The sequence below is a fragment of the Castor canadensis genome, chromosome 1 (genome assembly GCF_047511655.1).
Source record: "Castor canadensis chromosome 1, mCasCan1.hap1v2, whole genome shotgun sequence".
Lineage (NCBI taxonomy): Eukaryota > Metazoa > Chordata > Mammalia > Rodentia > Castoridae > Castor > Castor canadensis.
The window spans coordinates 111,872,091-111,896,384 of NC_133386.1; the positions used below are offsets into that span (position 1 = coordinate 111,872,091).

The window sequence follows — 24,294 nt, forward strand, 5'->3', positions numbered from 1 at the left end:
AAAAACAGTGGTTGAGATTAATTATAGGCTAAAACAGAGTCCTAATTTCAGGTACCCAGAGAAGACCTAATGCAGTCATTTCACTACTTAGAGAATGTTCTGCACACACTTGCTAAGTACAGCTCTAGTTCCTTTCCTCCCAGTTTCTAAGTATGTTCGCTCCACTGTACGTCCTCTCCTAGACCTGTCCTCTGTAGGATACATAACCTAGACCCTGATGTGTCTTACGTAGTAGCTCTGCTTCCGTGCAGTATTTGCAAAGGAATCCAGTCCAAAAACTGCTGTAGTCAGCACCTCCAACGAGTCAACACGAGGCTTCCAGACACACCAGTAACACAGCAGCTCGAACCAACTCAACTAAGAGACCTCGTGTGTGGTGGAAAAGGCACTGGGCAAGGAGCTGTGCTTGAATCCCAGCTCTGCTCTTTCTGAGCGGATTGAGAGCCTACTAGGGGCCAGACATTCTGCTAGGCGTCAATGACACAAAGCTGAAGACACATAAGGTGCCTGACACTGTGGAGCTAAAATCCAAAGAGCACCTACTTCCCTATTTGCTATGTGAAGGTGCCAGACCAAGTCAGCTCTGAGGTTCCTTTTGAGGTTTTGTGATCAAAGAAAGAGCCCTGGTTGGCCACACACCTCTATATGGCTGTGGATGGGCACAGCCTCTCCAGGCTTCCTCTTCCATGTCTATAAAGCAAACAGGATGGATTTGAAAGTATCTACCATTACCTTGTGCAGCCACAGTGGCAGGTTTCCAGACTCACTCTGCAAGGAAGCCTTCTGCTGCACAGCAGCCCAGCAGTAAGAATCCACGAAGGCAGCTTGACGCCAGGAGAAAGAACTTGGGGAGAAACAGCTTATTTGGGTACCTGAGAAGCAAAACAGATTGTTCCAAATGAATGGAAAACACAGATGCCTGGACCCTTCTCACCCCACCCTTCTCTCACCATTGCTCCTGATCTTAAGTGCCATCTACCTAAGTCATGAAGCAGCAGGACAGGAGGTGGGGACAGCAGTGAGGACAGCACTCAGAGCACATACCCGAGTTCACATTAAAACAGTACTAGAGAGGTATGCCTGGCCGGCACTGGGCAGGCTAGGGATTCAGCTGGAGGGAAAGCTCTCGAAAGAAATGAACCACCATCAAAGGAAAAAAGGAACAGAACAAGAACTGGAGCCCAAATGTCTGAGTAAACTTGGACACAGCTGGTCTAATTTAGGGGAAGGGCTAGTAGAAGGGTGGGGATCAAGCACAGTCCATGTAGGAAATTAGTCTTCTTATAACACTGCTAATAGATCTCTGGAGGGCAAAACTCAGCCATTTTCCAAATCCACTAAGGAAAAAAAGACCTAAGCTGAAACTGCAGCCCAAGCAGATAACATTTGGAAGACAAATACTCAGAACTGCATCTCCAACAGGAGATGGGGGGTGGATGGGGGTTGGAGAGAAGGGACTGTAGGACTTGGCTTCACCCAAATCAAACTGAAGACAGCATCACCCTGAAAACGCTGTTGTCACATGGGTCACACTTAGATCTGGAGGACTCTCCACACTCCTGGTCTACATGGCCACGTCAGGAAATCGGCCAACAGGACTTTGGAGCCTAGGGTACAGCTGTGTCCTCCTTCTCACAGCAGGCATAGGGACTGGTGCTGAGCCTCCCCTGACAGCCCCTGGCCCAGCTGGCTCCCCTGTCCCCCTCAAATGTGTACAGGAGTGTGTGTGTGTGTGTGTCACAGGCACAGGGACTATATGCTGGTACCCCCACAGGCAACTCTCTCCTACATCGCACTCAGCCTGGGGAAAGCTAGGTGCCTGGGTTCTAACATGAGTTGTATTTAAACCTGACTATGCCATTCATACCTGTGTAACTCATAGCTGGTAAATCACTTACCTTCCAAAGCCTGGATCTCCAATATGGAAATGATACCATCTACATTATAGATTTGTGGTGATGACAGAAAAAAAGAACAGTTGCGACACGCTTACTATGGGTCCTGGTTCTCACCAGTTGTTCAGTAAGTTGTTACATTTTTCCAGGTGAAGTAATGAGCTGACTCTGGTACTGCTTTAAAGACTGGGGTGTGCCTGGAGACAGGGATAATTAGAAGATACCTTGCTGAACTTTCCTAGACCCTGTCACATAAAAGGCCTCACAGGGTCACCTTCCCAAGCAACAGAAGGAAGTGGGGAGGGAGGATATTCTCAGGAATGTAGATTTTTTGTGGTCCAGGTTACATGGGTAAGGCACTGAGTACTTCTTGTTTCTTAATAGTGCTTTCATGCCCACAGACATCAAGAAAGGACTTCCGAATAAGACCTTGGGGAGGAGACACTCATGAAAAGTCATAAGCCACCACACAATGTCCTATAATAGGGACACCTTGCCATCCAGCAGTGGCATAAATGGGAGTTGGGGTGTGACTAAGATAGTTTAAGTTTCCTTCTGACTCTCTTATCCCATTAAACTTGAAATCTGAACTTTATAAACACATAGTCAGAATGACACAGGGCTCAGGGCTAACTTTACAATGCTCTTGCATCCATGTGATTTTGTGAATGCTTCCTGTGCCAACACTTACCAAGGTTTATGCAAGCAACAGCCAATCACCAGGCAGATGGGAGGTCCCTGGTCAACAAATGGATGACTTCTGATAAATTTCTTAGTAAGTAGTAGCCTGCTTAGGAACATCTGTCCAAATACTTGTTCAAATAGAGACTAACAACATATTGAGCTCCTTGACATGAAATAGAAGGTCAAAAGAAAACACTGCAGGCAACCAATGTTCACTGGACACCAACAAGTCCTTTCAATCATCACCTCATTTAAGCATCACAGTCAAATAGGGAGAGAGCCTCTTCCTTTTACCCTGGAGGAAAGAAACTGAAGCTCAGAGTAGTTCAGTAATCCTCCCATGTCTCTCAACACTATTCTCTGGGCCTGTTACTGTGACAAGACCAGACTAGAGTTTCCTATTAGGGCTTTTTCAAATGAGGTGGTCTTAGTAGGTGATTCTTCCAAGTAGCAAGGAAGGGGAGAGATCCTGGAAGGGACAATCCAGGAAAAGAATAGATCAGGCTCTACTATAGGCTTTTCTTAGCACAGGAATGTAAACTTAGTCTCTTGACTCAGAGGCAGATGGGGCAAGGACAGAAGCCAAATCAAGAGTGAAAAGCAAGAATAAAGAGAGCCACAGAGCAGCAGGATGTGGGAGGACCAGCACAAGCTGGGCTGTGCAGCCCTATACCACCACCTTGGTAAGAGTCAGGCGGACTTACAGGCACCTGACACCGTGGTAAACCAATGCTGTAGGGCTGGGAAGCTTGGGTACTGAACCATCCTGACTCATGTTTCCAAATGTACTTCCACATCCTTTGTCTCATTTACTCTTCAAAACATTAACTAGGAGGTAAATAGGTTCCGTGTTTCAATCTTTTCCTACTAGTCTTCCATTAAAGAGACTTTCCTGCCTCTCTTTATTCCACCCATTTAAACTGCTGACAGATTATTCATCCTAAAACTCTCTTCTGATTTTAACACTTCCTCAGCTCAACATTGCTCTGAGATCCCCTAGCCTAGGGCACAAATCCAACTCAACAACTACTGTGAATTGTCCAAGTCTGACAGGTTTCCAGACCTGCATCTTTCCTCACGCTACTCCCCCAGCCAGGGGGGGCTCACTCTCCAGTACCTGATTAAGTTAATGCCCCAATATACCAGTTATATCAACAGGCCACCAAAAAGCCAAGCTCAGACATCATCTTCTCTGTGAAGCATCCTCTCCACTGACCTTCCCCAGGACTTTAAAGCCACCAAGGACTCATAGAAAATCACCTTCAGCCATGTTGTGTAAACACCCACATGTGTCTTATCTCCTCCAGTAACATCTGAAGTCTCTGCAGGCAGGACTCACTCCTTGTCTCTCTCAAGTTCCCACATCAGCCTGTACCAAACAAATAACAGCTGTCTCATGTTTTAAAAGTTTCAAAGTACTACAATAACTAAGGTCTCCATTAACATCCAAGTATCATCATTGTCCCACTTGGTAGTCGAGAAAACAGAGCCCAGTGAAACCCTCCAGCCAGACTCCCACACACTTACACCACTGTGTCAGCTCAGTGAGCACACCGGAGTTTTCAGAAACAACTTTAGTAAGGCACAACTGCTTTTCACAATGCACACAAGGCAAGACATAAGCATCAGGTTTATACCCTGCACAACAAAGAACACTCCTGATTGGATGAAGTGCAGAGAAAACTGTGGGCTTTACATACATGCATCTGGCCAAATCAGCCACAAGATCATGTAGAGAAGACTGGGCCATGTGGAGGTGGTCACATCTGCTAAGTAAGTGGCCTAAACCACAGACGTCTTCCGTCACCCTTCAGTTACCTGGGCCTGGAACCCAGGGCACAACCACACTTTGTGTCTGATGGACAGCCCAGGTGGTCCTTATTGCAGCCTAGGCCTGTACCAGTGGCTTCTAAAGCAGTAGATAGTAGAGAATCAGAAAGCAACACAGCCCGAGGTGAAGGAGGCCCAGGCCAGGAAAAGCAACAAGCCAGCCCAGGTTTCTCAACCCAAGCATGAGGACTATATCCGTTCTTGTCCAACTGCAGCAGGAGGGGCTGTGCCCCCCCAATAAGCTCTTGCAATAAGCTTTGTTTTAGTTCCTATACATTACCGACACTGGGCAGGTTAGGAGGGCATCCCTAGAGCTGCAAGGTATAGGCAAAGCCACAACCACCACACATCCACCTCCCTCCTAGGACACTGAGTGGGAATGCATTTTCAGCCTTGAAGTGCTGTGGGTAGCATAGGAAACAGGCTTCTTGAGGAGGTACTGAAGCTCAACAAAATCATGAGTTTAACAAAAATAAAAACATAAATAGATGTAGTTAACTAGGTGGAAGAACTCTGGGGGAACTTTCAAATGGAAGCGCTTCTAAGTGGACTAATGTCACACTGAGGAGACTACAGGAAAAGTGGTGAAGGGTCTTAGTTCTTGCTGTACACTTCTGACCCCATTTTAAAGATGAGGAAAGTGAGGCATAGAAATCTCGTGGTTAGTGGGTGGTAGAGCTGGAATATCAACTCAGCCCTCCATCTTCATTTCCAAACACAAGAAAGAGAAGACAAAAGGTACAGGTTACTGAAGAAAACTAGGTCAGAGATAAGGGAGTAAGGAGAAATGAACCAGAAGAGTTTCTTGGACAGAAAAATAAATCTTGGCATTGCATCGCTGTTCTGGGAAGCACAGAAGGAGGACGGAGAGCATCATAATGATTTTATCTATGATAGTCATTAGTATCCACATAGTATTAAACTACAAAGTGTTTTCAGTTTATGAAAAAAATGGTTCTAATTCACTTTAATGTAAGTTATACACACACAGGGGGACTGAGGGAAATCATAAAACAGCCCATAAAGCAATGAAAGTAGTGCTATCTACTTTCTAAGGTTGCCAGAGAAATCTAAAAACTATTTTACTATAAACTCTGAAGTTCGCTGAAAATAATCATATAAAGGTGACCATGAAGCCAGGCACCGGTGGTTCATGCCTGCAATCCTAGCTACTTAGGAAGCTGAGATCCAGAGTATCAAGGTTTGAGGCCAGCCCATGCAAATAGTTCACAAGACTCTATCTCCAAAATGACCAGAGCAAAATGGACTGGAGATGTGGTTCAAGCAGTACAGTGTCTACTTTGCAAGTGTGAAGCCAAGTTCAAACCCCACTCTCACAAAAAAAGAAAACAGAAAGACCCAAGACAAGCCTCGCGATGGTGAAACAAGTCTGAATCTGTTTAAACTGCCTTTGGCTCCACATAGTAAGACCAAATGATATTTACCCAAAGAATCCTTCCTTGTCAAATACTCAAAGCTACTGACTATCTTTAAGTACAGTAAAACTGCAATAATCTCAAATTTTCTCCTTCTGTAAGTCAATTTTTTTTTGTAGTACTGGGAGTTGAACTCAGAGCCATGTGCTTGCTAGCCAGGTGCTCTATTCTTGAGCCACTCCACCAACCTCAAAATTTCTCTTCCTAAAAAAGAGCCCAATTCCCCTCCTTTCACATTGACGGCAATCTTTAACCCAACCATCTTCAGCTTTAAATGCAAGTAAATTAATATCTGCTAGAAGTCCCAAATTGTCATTTCCGCCTTCACTTTTCTGTTGCAGTAACTTACTACAATGCACACACATCTTTAAGATCAGTGAGAAATGTAAGTACTCACTGCAGTCCAAACTAAAAAAATGGAGTTGAAGTAGATTTCCTTCCCATCAAACCAAACTAGTTCACAGCATCTCTTTTCCACAGTTGAGCTTGGCTTTTAAAGAGAATGCACCAGGGCTAATAGCAGCTCCTTTGCTAAGATGAGCACAATCATATTTTAACTTCCAATTGAGCTCCAAGGAATCCCAAATGCTTTCCTACCCACTACCCACTTCTCAGAGCAATAAATATATCAACTACTCAGTATCTTAGAATGGATGGTTTTCCCCCATAGGTCTAAGAGATTAGACAAGGGCCCACCAGTATAGCAACTCTCTCACTACAAAGAGAGAACAAAAATAAGACTGCATAGTCCAGGATATGGGCTACATGGTCCTGCAGCCAAAGAAGAAACCAAGTTGGTGAGCCTCACCAGGGAACCTACAAGGCTCATTTAATTCTATCAAGAATGATGGTGTGCCAGGTGTGGTGGCTTATACCTGTAATCACAGCTACTCAGTAGGCAGAGATCAGGAGAATCACAGCTCAAGGCCACCCAGACAAACAGTTCGAGGACCCCATTTCAACCAATAGACTGAGTATGGTTGTGGGCACCTGTAATATCAGCTATCCAGGTGATGTAAACAGGATCATGGTTCAGGCCAGCGTGGGCATAAATGTGAGACCCCATTCAAAAAACAACTAAATCAAAAACAGCTGGAAGCATGGCTCAAGTGGTAGAGTATATGCCTTTTAAATGCAAGACCCTGAGTTAACCCCCAGTTCCATCAAAAAAAAGAACCTAGTGGCATATTAAAGATGCAAGAAATTATTTAAAGATTTTTGTCATCTGAGACATACAGAAAATAATATCATAGACACCCAGGATATTTAAAGTGATATTGACATTTTGCAATATTTACCTCTTTTTTTTAATTAAACACTTTTTAAAAAAATTTCAGACCTACAGAAAAGTTACAATATTACAATGACATCCCATAATCTCAACATTTAGATTCAACCACTGTCATCAGCAACACAACCTCTAAGTATGTCTGTATAACACGTATGTTCTCTTTTACACTAGCCCACTTGAGAATTAAATGCAGAAATCGTACCCTTTACTCTCAGAACCATGATCTTCTAAGAACTCAATGCAATCACTTAACACACACACACACACACACACACACACACACACACAGAGTAATCTGTTATCCATACATGTTGAATATTCCTTATTTGAAATGCTTGGGACACGAAGTATTTTGGATTTCAGAATATCTGCATAGACTTTACTGGTTTAGCACCCCTAATCTGAAAACCTGAAATGCTCCAAAATCTGGAGCTTTTTGAACATCATGTCGGTACTCAAAAAGTTTGAGACTTCACAGCATTCTGAATTTCAGATTTCAGTCTAGGGATCCTGATTTCCCAAACTATCCTTTACAGCAACTTGCATTTCTTCCAACCAGGATCCAATACTGCACCACACTGCATTTAGTTCTCATAGTCACCTGATCCTGGAACAAACGGTCCACAGCCTTTCTCTATCATTCATGCCCCTTGACTGCGGTCTCTATTTTGTGCAATGCTCCTTGCTTTGTGTTTGTCTGTTGCTCCACTCCCTGATCCAGGTTCTGCATTATGGAAGGAATCCTACAGAAGGGCCACGACTTTGAGAAGCACCTGATGACAATTTCCACCATGGCTCATGATGTCACCTGTAGTGGTCACCTGGCTAAAAGGCCATCAGCCAGGTCTCTCTATAGCAAAAGTGCCCCTTTTCCACTGTGAGATGATAAGAGCTCTTTGGGGAGACCTCAGAGACTGTGTAAATATTGCATATGTACACACCTTATTCCTCTTCAGCTTGCTTTATCCATTATTCTTATTTGGTGGCACACACCATTCACATGCTGTAAGAAAATCAGATACCATATTGACATCACTTCCCTAAGTACTGATCACCTATGAGCTCCATCCCAACACAGAATAACCTCCCTGAAGAGACAAGACATATTTACTCACCACTACTATGAGAAAGAAATTTGATGTTCCCATTCCATCCAATGAAAGAAACCTCAGCAGTTAACATTTTCCCCATTTTACAGAAGAGGAAATAGAGACTCAAAGAGGTAAAATGAGTCAACTGACACTTGACCAAGCTATGATTCAAGTCCAAGCGTATAGCTATCCTCTTCCCCCAACACAAGTGACCAGTGGCAGGGAGGAGACAAAGTAGAGGCAAACCTGAGCTGGGTGATGTGGAGGTGATTAGACCCTGTGGAGCACAAGGCTGGCCAGTGCTGAAGAGGCACAAGGAAAGGACCAGCACCAATTCTTCCAGCAACATGCACCTGAGCTCCAAGCCCAAGTTCATTAAAAAGGGTCACCAAAACGACAGAGCCAAGAGGTGGCATGTGTGTGGATTGTGCCCAGGCACCTAATGTTCATTGTGTGGAGTCACAGAGACAGTCAGCTGGGTGGTGGGCACTGCAGACATGGAGCCCACCTGGTGGGGACAGGGGCTGGACACATGGAGGGGAGGGTCAGATCAAAAAAAACCATCATCAAAAATGTCACAACAGGAATGTGACATGTGAGAGACAGAAAATAAATCCTTGCAGCAACCCCAGACTGGTCACACTTCCACCAGAGGAAATGTGTTTGCTCTTGGGATCTGCACTGTAAGAAGGTATTGAGAGAACCTGGGTAGGAACCCAAGGTGAACATGAGAAACAGATGGTGCAAAAATGCAAGAGGTTTTGGGAAAGGGGCCAGCTTAAGAAAAATATTAAAGGAATAGACAAGTTAAGGCCAGTGGATAATTTTGATAGATGCCCTTAAGTACAAGTGTCAGAACAAACTATTGTTCAGCTGGTCTTCACTGACACAGACTAACTTGTGTGAAACAATATGGAAATCAGGGAAATTAAGTAAGTCTACAAATAGAGGCACTAGACCCTTATTCCTGAATGTTGCTTTAAAAAAGATCCCATTATACTCGGTAAACATTGGGTTTCTTTTTATTCTTAGTAAGTTATTTAACCTCTCTGAACCTAATTTTTTCATTTGTAAAACCTCACAAAATTCCTATAAGCATTAAAGGAAGTGTCTGCCACAGTCACGGCACCCAGTAAAAAGTCAATAAATGGTAGCCAAGTTTTTCATTTCTATGTCAGGTACTGCGGTACAAGGATGTAGGATTCCTTTGTCAAATCCTGTATTATTTTCTTCAGTGCACTTATGATTATTTTAATTGCCCATTTACTTACTGCTTTCATATCTCTTTTATCTTCTAAACCTCCAGAACAAATACATCACAAAAAGAGGGCCTTGAAAAACTTGGAACTAAGATTTTAAAAGGTCATGAGTCTGAAACCACATTCAACATCACTGAGTCCTTTCCCATCACCTCTTCCTGAAGACATCTCTTAAAAGCTAGCTATTGTAGTTCCGGAAACAAAGAAACCCCTTCTTGTGGAAAGCCTTGAACATCTACCTCTGCACTGAGTCAAAGAGTAGTGACTGACAAAATGAAAAGAGCTCACAAGAACTGTCACCATCATGTAGACAATCAGTCATGAGACTTCTTTGTGAAGCAAGCACAGTCTAAACAGACCATCACCTGACAGATGCAGATGCTCAAGTGGCAAAAGCTCTTTCTTCAAGGAACCTCACTAAAGAAAAGGGACTTTGAAGCTTTTCATCAGAGCACAGTATGTACTACCTCACAGCCTTTGTGACAACAGCACAGCAGATAGCCAAGGACTTCTGTGCTCCTAAGGGCTCCATTCTTCCCATTCGTAGATGAGGCAATAGAGCAAGTGTGTTCTGAAGGCACTCAGATATCAAGTACTGATCTTATCTCCAGAAGCAACCACTGGGCACCAACTATGGACATATTACCATGTGTGACGCAGGGATTCAAAGAAAACAGGGCATGGCCCCTGCCCACCCCCCACAGGGGTTTACAGTCCAGTTGAGGAGGACACAAATACGAACATAAACTACTAATGATAACAGACAAAAATATCACATAAGAGTAGAAAATAGTGAACCACAGCAGATACACATACTCAAAGGGAGGAGAGGATAGAAACCTGGCTGCAGAAACAGCATACCTAAGTAAGTACCTTTGAGGCAGGCTAAAATTAGGGAAAGTTTGGGACTCATAAAAAAAAAATTACATCTTAGGTCAACCATGCTTTGGCTCAGGCACAATGGTCATCTTGCCGGGTAGCACTCATGCCCCTCCCCGCTCACTGATTATTGGATGAGAATCACTTTTAAAGTAACTGAGAAAGAGAAGCACTCTCTCTCTGACAGCAGATTCTACCTGCCCCCCCACCAAGCTCCCTTTTGTAAATTCCATCCCTTTTAATAAACTCCCTTTACAGCCACGTGTCCTGCCATGGATTCTTCCATGTGGGACAAAGAATCTGAAATTCCTCTGATCACAGAGTGAACCAGCACAGTTAACACTTTGAGTATTTAAAGCTGACAGCCTGTTTAGGACAAGGAGCAGACTGCTATGCCTGGAACACAGAGCCCAGCTGGGGATCAAAGGGAGGGCATGCTGGGCTCCAGCCTTGACTCTGTGAGCAGTGGCAAGAGGGCTCAGCAGGGTAGAGTGGGAGCACATTACTGTTTTAGCATCTCCAGTGCTGTAGTCCACGCACTCATGCTCCTGATGTCATCATCTGGGCTTCACTGTTGAGCCCAGGTGAGGCTGCAACTCTTACAGTGCAGGTGCCCTTCCCAGCAAGAATCCAAGGAGCAGGGAGCGTGATTCCACACAACAGAGCTGGAGACCTGGTGCACGTCAGCAGTCTCTGAGCAGGGTGCAAGCCTGCTCCACTCAATCCACCATCCCTCATACACACAACAAACGGCAAATAGAACCAAACAGCACTACAGCTCACACTGTGTGCCTCTGGGCACACAACCTGACCCCTGTCTGCTGGCAACTGTTCCTCTGTAAAAGGTCAAAACAGGATTAGGGACATGTTTGCAGTTAACCTGCCCTGAGTGCTTTCTACCTTCCAGAGACTGCTCCGGTGCTTTACCTGTTTAATTCACTGAGTTCTCACCACCCTGTGAGATAGATTCTACTATGATCCCACTTACTGATGAGGAAGCTAGGGCATACAGAAATCACATAGCTTTTCCAAGGCCTGGTGCTGAATGCGTGGTGTGCCAGGATCAGACTCCAGGCAATCTGGTTCCAAAACTCACATCTTAACCACTGTGTATTCCACACGGTCTTTCAAAAATGAAAAAATATAAATGAAAGATTGCTGCTGTGAAAAATATCATGCCTAATGGATCTCACACACAAAATACAGAGGCTGATAATATTGGTCCTAAGGACAAGGGACAGCATTAGGAGGGACAGCTTAAATGCAGAGGCACCACACAATTTCCTCTCAGGACACCCTCTCCTCAGCTGTTCCCCTCCAGGACTCTGACCAGACCCTCCAGGACTGCCAGCTCACAGGCTCTCAGCAGACAGGGCTTCCTGCTCTGCCAGGTAACAAGAGTAAACTACTGGAGACTACATGGGTCCAGGACCACAGCACACCCGGCCCAGCTCAACGCTGCCAGCCACAGCCTTACTTACGATGCACTGTACTGGCAGAGCTTCAAAGCCCAAAACACACTTGCTGAGTATGACCAGCTTGGGTCTTTCCCATATCAACTCCAGCATTCTCAGGACAACAGAGAGGCACTAGACATGCCTACAGCACTCGCCAGCAACAGCTCCTGAAAAACTTCCATGAAACATTTGCTCCATACAATACACCATGCCAATTCTAAGATATAGGTGACACAGCTGTTCCTCAAAGTACACACAAGTTGGTAAGCATGAAATTGCTATGGTGGCCCTAACTAGTCTCTCAATAACGGTCCATTCTCCATCAAGCATCGGAGGTAAGATTCATTTCATTTCTTTATTTCTTTATTTCAGTGCTGGGAACTGAACCCAGAGTCTCCTGCAAGCTAAGCAAATGCTTAGACCACTTAAGCCACACTCCCAGCCCTTTTGTTTATAATTTGCTTTTTGAGAATGGATGTCACTAATTTGCCTAGGCAAGCCTCAAACTCACAATCCTCCTTCCTCTGCCTCACAAGTCGCTGGGATTACAGATGTATTCCACCACACCTGGCTCATGCTCATAGCGTGAAAATCTTCTTAATACTCTTTGTATAAATTCTAAAATCCAGGTCCCATCATCAAACCCCTGCTCATCTTCCAACCTCTTTACACCATTCACTCTCTGCTCAATAGGTCCAATGACAATAATTTACTTTCAGTTCCTCCAAAAAAAAAAAAATTAAAGCATACCCATTTCTTCTGAAGAGGCTTCTTACACACTCATGTGCTATTCGGCTGAAGGCTGTCTTCCTGGGCATCCTGGGTGAGGCTTCCTCATCACAGTACTTGTTGAAAGGCACTGACACAGCCAGAATTCTGAAGAAAGTCATCCCTTACCTACCCTCAAAAAGTGGCAAGCCCCTGGGCTCTTGTCCGCTTCTTTACTGGCAGATCTGACTGTGCAGTATGATGATCCACATGAACACAGCACCAACGAATGAGAACAGGAGTGAACGGGAGAAGAGATGAGAAAGAGAAATACTGTAAGGCAGGCATGAGCCACAGCTCCTGGGCTGGAAGGGCATGGCAGTGCATCTAATAACTCATTTTAGCCTAGTGTCTTCATATTACAGAGTGGGACTGGTCCCAGGGAGATGCCTTCTGGTCACACATGAGCCACACTGCTGTTGTTCCTTGCCATTAAGAAATAAATATGTGGGGAGGGTGCTGAGAGGGAGACGATGTGGGCAATGTAAATAATGTACACTGTAAGACTAATCAGCATTATCACTACAAATCACTCCCTGTTTAATGTATATATCCTAATAAAAAATTATAATAAAAAAGAAATATTCTAAGAGTGCTCCTTCAGTTCTTAAAAAGGCATCATTGCTGTTCCATTATTTGCTTGAATGTGGACAAGTAAAACAAAACAAAACCACAAAGGCTTAAGAGTGTTTTTAGAAGAGGAATGAAGCCTTATTAAAAAGAAGGCTATAAGCACCAGCCCCTGGGCTCTCTTCCCTCCAGGGACACTAGGGTTAGGAAGGGTGGCAAATCAGTCACCATCACCCAGATTCACCACAACAAGCCTCCAGAACCCTTGAGTGGCCCTAAATCTGCATGGAAGCTGGAGAGGAGCATAAGCCTGTCTCAGATCTGCTTGGGGCTCACAATTTAGTAAAGTACCTTCAGAGTGTAAAAGCTTAATTTACCCTCAGTTCAGTTCAGCCAACATTTATTGAATACCAACCATGTGTCAGACCTCTGTCTATGTATTATTTCATTTAAACAGACAGTGCACTGTTTTGCAAATAAACAACCTGGTGTTATCTGAGAGGAGAATTAAGTTCCCCAGCCAAAGGCACAGCTGAGCCTTTCTTCAGGAACCCTTATTCTAGGGCTTCAAATGAGAAGCCGATGTTAACTCTTAAAAGACTTTTAAAAAAAGACATTTTCACATGTACTAGCAAACCATGTTTATAGTTTTATCAGTTGACTAAACAGGAAACCTTTTAGCTTTAAAAACAAAAAAAGTTAAAGAGAGTTAAGATGGATTTTGGAGGGGTAGGGAAGGCTTTCATAAGCGAAAGATAGCAAGTTGAGACCTGTCAGCCTCTCCAAAATCCAAAACCCCAGGCCAAATGGTAAATGGCCAGAAGGAAAGGTACAGTCTCCAGACACTGCAAAGAGTGGCAGGTAGAGCCTAGAAATATGTCTTGTGAAATAACACTGTAAACAGGCAACTGCAAACCAATACCATAAAATGCAACTTTAACCTTAAGAATAGCAAATTAAAAAACTGAAAGTGTCTAAGTTCTAAGGGGTCTCCAAACACACCTTTTGACCCTTGGACTTTTAACTCCACCATGAAATTGGATTCCAAAGCAATAGTTCTCAAAGTGTAGCCTGGCAACCTCAGAATCTGAGACCCTTTTGCAGAAGGAGTTCTGTGATGTTAATTTATAATAACATCATATTTTTACTTCTCTTTCTATTCTCATTTTCTTGTGAATGTACAAAGTGAGTTTTCCAGAGGCTACTGATGTGGGACATCACAGAATAATGAATGAGAAGCAAATAGGAGAATCCAGGTCTTCTATTAAGAAGATTTGCAAAAATACCATTTAAGTTTCTGAAGTCACTTTTCATAACAATACACATTACATATGTTAATATGCAACGGGCTTTTCTATATAGTAGCAATAGATACAAACCACAAACAAAAGCTTTTACAGCATTCTCAAGAAATCTGAAGAGTGTAATAGGACTCCCGAGACCAAAAAGTTTGAGAACCCCTGCTCTAGAGAAATATATTTTATACAAAGAAGCACAGATAAGGATGTTCACTGAACCACTGCTTGTAACAGAAAAAAGTGGTATGAATTTATGTGTCATAACAGAACAATTACATAAGCTGAAATATAATCACACTATGGAAAGTTACACCCTTTTTAAAAAGAATGAGGGATCGCTACATGCACTCACATGAAAACATTTCCAAGACACACTAAAGATAAAGGAGCAGATTACAAAATATTCCATTTAAATATTATGTTAAAATGCTAATAATGTTTTTTCCATAGAAACACAGAGAAGTGTGAAAGAATATACACTAAACAATAGAATGGTTGGTTACACACACACACACACACACACACACACACACAGGCATATGGTATTTGGCAAATTAAAATTAACCTGGAAAATTCCCTCCACTGCCACAGCAGCAGTGTCATAGTGTGATGGTGGGACATGCCTACTGGGGCTGACACTGCAAACCCCTCTGGACAGCCAAATTGTACCCTGAAACAAGACCACCCTGCCAGCTGACACACCAAGTCCATGGACATCCTGCTCCTGCTTTACCTGAGAACACTCGCCAGCTGCTATACCTATCTGGAAGCTGTTATTTTTCTCAAAGATTCACTTTATTTGACCCATCCAAAATTTGTTACATCATAAAACCACACAGACAGTAACAACAGCTGTGACAAAATATGAAAAGTGGGTAACTTTAATGATGCCCCCAAATGTAGAAATGAGTATTCCTCGTAACTATCAAAAAGAAAAAACTCCAATTGTTGAGATAACCTGACAAGTTCCCACTAAGGACCCTGCTTAATAAAGGCCCTCTTCCTATTACTGAATAGCCTTTCAAATATTATCAGAATGGCCAAGTATTTTTATGAGAATAGAGCTACATACAGAACAATACAAATACCCCTAAAATAAGCTCATTTCCCTAGGGGTTGGCTATATAATAACAAAATCATAATATATCAGTGGATATGGGTTGAATTCCCCAACAGTCTTGACATTCCATTGAAAGAACAAAACAGGCTGAAATGATAAGTGTGCAAGTAAAATTATTAATTATATTGGAAAAATAAATGAATAATTAAAAATAAACCTGCTCTAAGGATGGCCTATGTCAGTCTAATTATAATGGAACTTTAAAAAATTAAAATGTGCAGAATTTAAACCAAAAGCATTTTTCATCAAGTCTTACTATAAACAAAATTCAAAGGTATCTGAAATCTGGTATTGTAGATTTTTTTTTCAATGGTTGTACCATATTTTTAAATTGCTATTATCATTATGAAATGTTTATTATTTGTCATTTCATATTTCTTGCTCTTATTGTTATTCTAAGTTGGCTCCAATAATACTACACAGAACTTTCAAATAATTTTTGATGGAATTTTTTTTTAATTTTAATTTTTCAAGGGATATAAAATTCTTCTTAGAGACAACATAATAACAGTCAGTATCCAAAAAATGCTAAAATCCTATTGACATTCCTGCTCATTGTTTATTTGCCCACACTTTACTTGAATACCTACTTTTTATCAAATTTTAAGAACATATGGTACAGTCTAGAGGGGAAGACAGAATTCAACAAATAACTACCTAACTGCAACTAGCATTAAATGTTAGAAGGGAAGCTTACAGGGTGTGGTGAAACATGTTATCAGGAAGTCCAACTCAAAGTCGCAATTTGACCCCTGAAATGGGTCATTTCTTCCTTAAAACCAGGAACACATCAATATGCCCCTTCCGAACCTCTGACAGCTGCATGTAAAAGGAGTCAGAGCTAGATGGTGCTACTTACTTGAACTAGTAACTCGGGAATGTAAAACCATCCTGAAAAATGACTTCATCTTTCTGGAAACCAATACTGTTCTCATGTCCTTTTCTTTCAATGTTGGGAGGAGAGAAGCATTTGCAAAGTTTAGGTATAAACAAGCTTTATGTGTAAAAGTACAAATACTGAATGAACCTAAGTGTCCATCAGTAGCAAACTGCTTAGATAAATTCTAGTAAGAATACGCCACACTGCAGGATGCTAATCTGCCCATCTTATTAACAGTGAGGCGATACCTCTACATTGACATGGAAAGCTCTCCAAAAGACAATAAGTGAGAAAAAGCAAACTACTACAGCATGATGCACTTTGTTTAAAAAATAAAATATGGTATACAAATACAGAATACAACATAGTATACAATGTAGCATTGTATACTGTATTGATTCCAAGAAAGGGGGTGGTAAGGCTGTACAAAGTGTCCACTGTGGTGACCTCTGGCATGTGGCATGTGTCCTTTACCATGAGAATACTTGTAGGTTCTGCTTGTGAACTAAAAATAAGACAAAACCATTCACAAGATAAAATGTCTACCCAACAGGAGCCTCTCTGGACTGTAGATGTCCTTCACTTGGTTTTTTGGTTTGAGGATGTGCTGCTATAGGACCATAGCAATGAGATCCTAAATACTGTTACAGATGCCCCTTAAAAGAATCAACCAGCTTTGCCAGCTGGCACACACTGAAAACTAGCCTGAGGATATTTGCAATAACTGCCTAAATCCAGTCACAATAAAGCAGATGACATCAACCCCCGGGGCTGCCAGCTCCAGCCTCAGTTACGGGAAACACAGGGAAATTAAGATAGAGGCAGAGCTGCCTCTGCCTCACTGAGGCTGGCCCAATGCGTGCCCTGTAATGATAGCACAGGGCAGAGTTAACATGAAGAAACACATCACTCCCTGTCCAGAAATGAGGCTGTCCACTGGGAGGACATTGGGAAAGGGTGGCAGGGGAACAAGGATCCCTGGCTGACCACACATCCTTTCCCCTGGGGTCTACAGGCTGCCTTCATTGCTCATTTGGCCCAGCTAGCCTGGATTCAGGCCAAGAAACATCCTCACAGGAGCCTAGGGTACTTTTCTCCCCAAGGTACCCAGAGGTTATGGTACCCAAAATTAAAGAAGTCCTAAGGCAGTACACTGGGCCTGACACAACCTTAAGTCTAGGGCATCATGGATCATGTCTGTCAAAAGACTCCAAGAACATGACTCCCACTCAGAGTCAAAAGTTTTGTCTTAGTCTCTATGGACTGCAATAACAACATACCATAGGCTGGGTGGCTTAAATACCACACATTCATTATTTTCTCACAGTTCTGGAGTCTGAGAAGTCCCAGGTCACAGTGTCAGCAGATCTGGTGTCTGGTCAGGAATCTGACCAGCCACTCTCTTGATGTACACTCACATGCCTTTCCTGACAGCCATGCTTGTGGAGAGATGGCTCTCTTCCTCTTCTTATAAAGGTTTATTCTTGCAACCCACACGAGCTTGTCCTAGAAATCTAACTGGGGGCCACTGGAGATGCAGAAAGAACAAAGGATAGAAGATAAACATGCACAAAGTTGGGGCCAGGGGTGCGGGGTGCTCGGATGGAGACACACAACAGCTTCGTTACTTCTTTTACTTTGCTTCTTTTCTCTATTCTTTAAAACCTTATTTCTTTTCTCTTCTTTAAAACCTTACTTCCTTTCTATTCTTTAAAGCCTTTCTTCTTTTCTGTTCTTTAAAGTCTCAGTCCTCAGACTTGCACTGTCCCATGTTTCACTAGTCTCTAGCATAACTCCTAAACTCTGTCTTTAGACTGGCGGACACACAACAGCAGCCGCCCCCCAAGCAGCCAGCAGCCAACCAGACAACCCATCCTTCTTCAGGGAGTCTTTTATATACAGTGGGAAACAAGGAAGTGCAGCAACGGTTCTCAGGGAGGGGCATGACACGGTAACAGGAGAAACCTGGGATCCCTTATTCTCTTTCTCTGAAGGTAAACATCTGAGGAAAAACAGCCGTTTTGCATTTTGCCCTGGCCCACTTCTGCAGCTGGGGCCATGCCAAACTCAGCCTGCTGATTATCAGGCGTAACTGCGCTTCTGTCAAGTTCTCATGGGCTTCTCGGACATGGAGACCTCACCCTCATAACCTCATCTAACGCGATTACCTTGTGAAGGCTCCACCTCCAACTACCCCACTGGGGTTAGGGCTTCAGCACACGCATGAGCTCAACACACTTAGGGAACTCATTTCTTCACAAGTTTCAATACATAATCCTAGAAGGTCATGTAGAGCAACCATGCTTGTACTCTACAATAAGTTGTCCCCCACTTATTTCCTCAACCTCTGTAACCTCTGTCTCTCTCAGTGAAATGAGCTGCACCTTTTTTTTTTTTATTTATCTTTTTATTTTTTTGGTGGTACTGGGGCTTGAACACTGGGCCTCATGGTTGCCAGGCAGGCAATCTACTTGAGCCATTCTGCCATAGCTGTACCCTTTGAGGCATTTAGGAAGATGTGTTAGAATAAGGGGCCTTCTGTGACACAGAACTCTGCCTTCTGCAGCCTCCACAACAGTGACAGATGTATGATGTGTGAGCCACGCAGAATAACACCCCTCCATCTGCAGTGCAACTCTTCAGCACTGTGAAAACTGATCCCTCCTTATCACAAAAATACTATAAAATGGGAATTACAGGTACTTGTCATATAATTTAAGCTTATAAATTCAGTGGAACAGCTTAGCTCCCTCCCATAATGCCATGCATCCTTTTCAACCTTTATCAGAGGTAGTCTATGAGGGTCTTACCACAGGACAGCACTGGTTTCACTAAGTGGCACTGGGGGGAGGGAGAACTTTCGAGCAACTGGGACCCTTACTTGAAACACCCCCTCTTTCCCTCAGGCTAGCCACTCTCCCAGGGAGGACTCAGGAGACACACCTCCCTCACTAAAGTTCTACTGAGCTGCATGAAGATTCATATCTCATAAGGTGAGAGGAGGGAACAATGAGGGCTGGAAAACATAGTCAGTGCTGACTCCCCCTTCTCTGTCCCCCATTGCATAGTCTTTCTAGTTCTGAGTCACAATTAAATTAAATTCCAACTGTGTTCTGCAGTGTGCCATTTATGTATAATGGGATACACATACACAACTGACTCTTACCCTACAGAGGAGTCAGGTCCCCAGAATTTTGGATCGGCTGAGTAGAAGCATCAGGCCTAACAAGAACAGATGCATATTTAAGCTCTTAAATAAATGCAATCCGACAGTTAGTAGCTCACTATCCAAGTCTTCAAAATGCCAGACACAACTCAGAGGCAGAATCTCCTAGCTGCTCCCTTATGAACGTTTCTGCTTATTACTCTCACCATACAGGGCCCATCAGGACCCATGAGCAGCTGCAGCCCAGGCTGCTGCAAAAGCTCCCAGAGTTACCCTCCACCTTGACCATGGCACCAACTCTGCTCTGCACCTCAGGACCACATCATTCCTGTACTTCTGTGATGACCTACAACCCAAAGGCAGCAAGATCTGGTGAGTAAGGCAGGATCCCTTCTGCTCTCTCACCCCACCACAATCTTTTTCTCTTATGGTGCTGGGAACGGAATTCAGAGCCTTGCACTTGGTAGGCAGGGGCTCTACTTACTTGAGCCATGCCTCCAGCCCTCCACCGCCTTCTTCACTTGCCTAGGCTAACAGTACCCATCACTATGGGCCTATGTGAGCTGTTGCAGAGGTGAAGGGGCCAAAGCCACCATGGTGATGTTAATCAAAATCAGTTAACTTTTATATACACTAGTTTATCAACACAAGCAGAAAAAAAGGAAAACTAACACATGTGATTAACAGTGATTTCCTCACTTCTAATTTGATATATATACCCCAATGCAAACAGGAAAACCACGGGAGCTCCTGCAACCTCTTCCATACTCACTTTGACTCCCAGCTCTGGCAGCCAGGTGCATCTCATACTCTCTGCTTCAGCTCATACTGGTCCATACTCTTGGAATCCTGTCTCAGAGCTCAATTCAAACTTTTCCCTGCTCACCATTCCTGTCAGTCAGAAGAAACTCATTGTACCAGGTTTAGTACACACCTCTGACACTGCCCAGATTCCATGAATCTTCTATTAGGATAACTGCGTGTCCAGCTTCTCTGCTTGGTCATGCTCCCGAGGAACAGATCCTATATCTTACAAGTGTCTGATGCTCCACTGGCAAGGAACAGCATTATCATACTAGCTCAAGAAACATCTCATGATGCCAAAAGCTCTCACCTTTGGTTCACCCAACAAATGTTTATAGAAAGGCTTCAAGATGCCATACAAGACTCCAGCTCCTAGGGATCACTACAAGATTAAGTATATTATAGGTGAGGCAACCACATGGACAGGCTATAATGCAATGTGTCAATTATAACAAGGAGAGCGTCCCAGACACCAGAAAGAGGGGGAGTAGTTATCAGGAGATGGAGGATGAAGCTATGTTTGCAGTTGGCAGGCCCTGTCAGCTCCTGGGCCTGTGCTCACTGAGGGCAAAGTGCCTGCACCAGTTAAATTACTTTCTCTTTGCTGTTGTTATGGTTCACTTTCTTCTTTAGTTTCTTTCATTGTTGTCTGAGGACACACAGCTAAATTGCACAAAATTAAATGTTAGATGACATCATCCCACTGTACCACCTCCATGTATTAACTTATGTACTTCTCTCCTCTCTAAAGCCCTTCTTCTGGTTTTATCTAAATGTACACTCAATCTGATATGTCTCCCTGGTCCTGGTGGCTTCACTCCACATGCCTGAGCTCTGCCTTGGAACTCCGGAAGCACTTCAGAAGACATGGGAATCTGCTTGACAGTGCTTCACCCAAGGGTCTGCCAACCTTCACTATCCTGATGGTCAGAGCTTGGCACCTGCTTTGTCACTGAATCACACACTGATGAATGCTGCTATCTGCTAGCAGGTTCCTGCTAGTGCACAGCTGGGTGATAAATTCCCACAGGGTAGGAGGAGGACCTTCACTCAAAATCCTTTCACACCCAAAAATGCCTCACGGACAACCCATCAATGTGGACCTATCTAAGGCACTACTGGTGCAGGTAGATTAGGAGTCCCTCTAGTAGGCAGACTAAAGGTAGGCTTTGGTCATGGACAGTGATCAGTTCTTCCCTCCTGGCTCTCTGCCCCCACCAGGTGCCCAACATTTGCTTCTCCAGGTCAGGGACCATGCCTCGGGTATTCCTAGATCCTCAGTGCCTGGCACTTGGCTCTGCACACAGCTCATACTGAAAGGGGAGATTATCTCCAAGATCCACATGTCTTGGTTTTCCTCTAAGCTTAAAGACACAATTCCTATCAACTAGAAGACAAAAGGGAAACCTCATGACCATGTCTGCCCAAGGACCAACGAAACAATGAATTTGACAACTTCCTGCCAAACTCATCATGACCCTTTCCTAACCAAATCTTACTCTCAATTTTGCTATTCCCATCAACATGTCCAGTCTCTATTCATCTAGGCCTACAACCTTTTTAACAAGTTCAACCAGTCTCTCCCCTTCACAGTCTATTAAAATCTAGGTACCGAAATTCTTCTCATTACCCCTTGCTCTCTCAGAAATGCCCATTCCTTTGCCTTCTACATTTTGTACCATCCATGCACAAGACTTCAACTAATGCCCCACTTCATAGCACCCAGCTTCTTAGCTCCACTCTCTCCCCTCCTTCACATCCAGACCCTGTATGCCACCATCAGACTATTTATTAAGTGCTGTTGTCAACCAGTGTGTCCTCTGTTCAGCAACTTGCCACTATTGCTGAAATCTGAACAGGTTCACATTTGCTCTGATCCCAGAAACCCGATTAATCCTACTGCCTTGGCTAGGACACTCCCTGTGTCTTCCCTTCCAAAGACATGCAACATTTTCTGTCATCTCTAAATCTTGGCAATGGTCTCATCTGTGCTTAACCAAACCCACCCACCCTCTGCCATAAGCTTCCCCATGGTCCAACCCCTCCCTTTTACCCTCCCACACAATCTTCAGGTGATTCCTACACCCTCTCCTGTGCTGAAAGTCAAAACAATTGTCGAGCCACTTGCCAGGAGGAGATCCTGCCCAAATCACCAGACTATTAAATCTCACAGAACAGTTAAAATGAACTGAGAATTTACATAAAGGAGACTTATCTCTCATTCAGAAGAGGACTGTTCACATGGAGGATCTAAAACCTGCCAATTGTGTCATTTCCCATTATTTACAACACTACAGAACTAAAGTAAATATCAATTAAATCTAAGATATGAAAGGAAAACACACTTTTCATGGGGCACTCGTCTTCATATACTCTTCAGCCACTCAGGAACTTTTCCGGTACAAAATTTTAGGTGACTGAACAAATATTGGGGGAAAGCGGTGGAGAGAAGGGAGACAACTTGGCAAATGGTGGCAAGGCACCAGTAAAAAGGATGGGACAAGACCACTAACCCACAGTTCGCTAGGTGGACACAGGGAACAAAAGAACTGAGGAGTAGGATATGAGCAGAGTCAACGGGATACAAATGATGCAACTGGGCCCATCTTCCCAATCTGCACGCCCACTGTTGGGAGCACTACCGGGGCATTCCAAAATTCAGGATGAAGTGCAATGAAATCACATCTCACCAGACCCGACAGCCCTAGATAACGCGGCCCAGCGCTGGCCGCTGTGCCGCCCCCCGACTCTTACCAATGGAGATCTCCTGCGCGAAGGCCAGCGAGATGAGCAGCAGAGGCAGCCCCACCGCGATGCATGTGACCATCTTGTCCACCGCCAGCTCCAGCCGTAGCCCCTTGAACTTGGGCTCGGTGGGCTCCTTAAGCAAGAAGTCCGAGAACACGTACTCCGTAGCCAGGTGGGCGATGGCCATGGCTACTGAGACGCAGCTTCGGCCAGGCAGGCCCACTAGGGCAGGCCGGGTACCGCCGGCGTCGGGAGGGCTGCGCGGCGCCTGCACCCGGTCAGCTCCCCGGCGCGTGGCTTTCGCTTTCCCTTTGCCGGCTCCCCAGCTCCTGCTGCATCTCTCCGACCTTTTGTCTCGGTGCGTCGGGTTCCCAGAGACCCAGCCGGAGCCACTGCTGCGTCCCCGCGGTGCCCGGCGAGCTGGAGCCCCGGGGTGCGCGGGGCGCAGGAGCTCGCGCCCTGGCCTCTGTCCGGGCGGCACTGGGACCTGGCGCTCAGACGCGCTGCGGTCCCGCCCCGCGTGCTCAGCCCGCGCCGGTCCCCTGGGGCGCACGACAGCTGGGCGCAGAGGTTTTCTCGCCACGCCACGAAGCGCAAAAACAACCCCGAAACAAAGCACTGGCCTCTGGCTCCCGCCCCTCCGCGCCCCAGCCGCCCTAGCTGCCTTGCAGGCGGACCCTCCGCCCGAGCCCAGTGATCCGCGCTCTTCCGGAACCACCGGGGGAAACCGAGTGCTCAGGGGCGTGGAGTTTCCGGAAGCCTTGCTGACGCCGGGCGGGGCTCATGCTAAAATAGATCATCCCAGCCAGAGTCCTCAAATTTCTCGTGCCCTTCCCATCTTCATTCGACTGCCTCCTGGTACATGGATTTTTTAAAATTAGGATGTATTCGTTGTACAGGGGGGATTCACTGCGGCAATTCCAAATAGGCTTATATTATACATTGGTTAGATCGCCCCCAGCATCTCTCCCCCTTGATCCCCCCTCCGCACCCCACTTTAAGCAGTTGCATGAGGTTTCATTGTTGTATTTCCTATAGGTATATGAAGTCCATCAACCACATTCCCGCACCTTAAGCTTTGCTCCCCCTCCCCCTCCCACAAGTACCCACACACACTG

General features: G+C 44.5%; 1 protein-coding gene across 1 annotated transcript in view; it reads right to left on the bottom strand.

Moving 5' to 3' along the window:
- Positions 1 to 23,910, bottom strand: part of Panx1 (pannexin 1) — a 63,783-nt gene extending 39,873 nt beyond the window's left edge. The window contains exons 1-2 of the mRNA XM_074080712.1: positions 23,183 to 23,910; positions 733 to 872 (exon numbers count right to left, since the gene is read on the bottom strand). Of these exons, the coding sequence (XP_073936813.1) occupies positions 733 to 872; positions 23,183 to 23,363 (321 nt within the window). The 5' untranslated portion in view covers positions 23,364 to 23,910. The remainder of the gene's footprint in view (positions 1 to 732; positions 873 to 23,182) is intronic.
- Between the last annotated feature and the right edge of the window lie 384 nt (positions 23,911 to 24,294).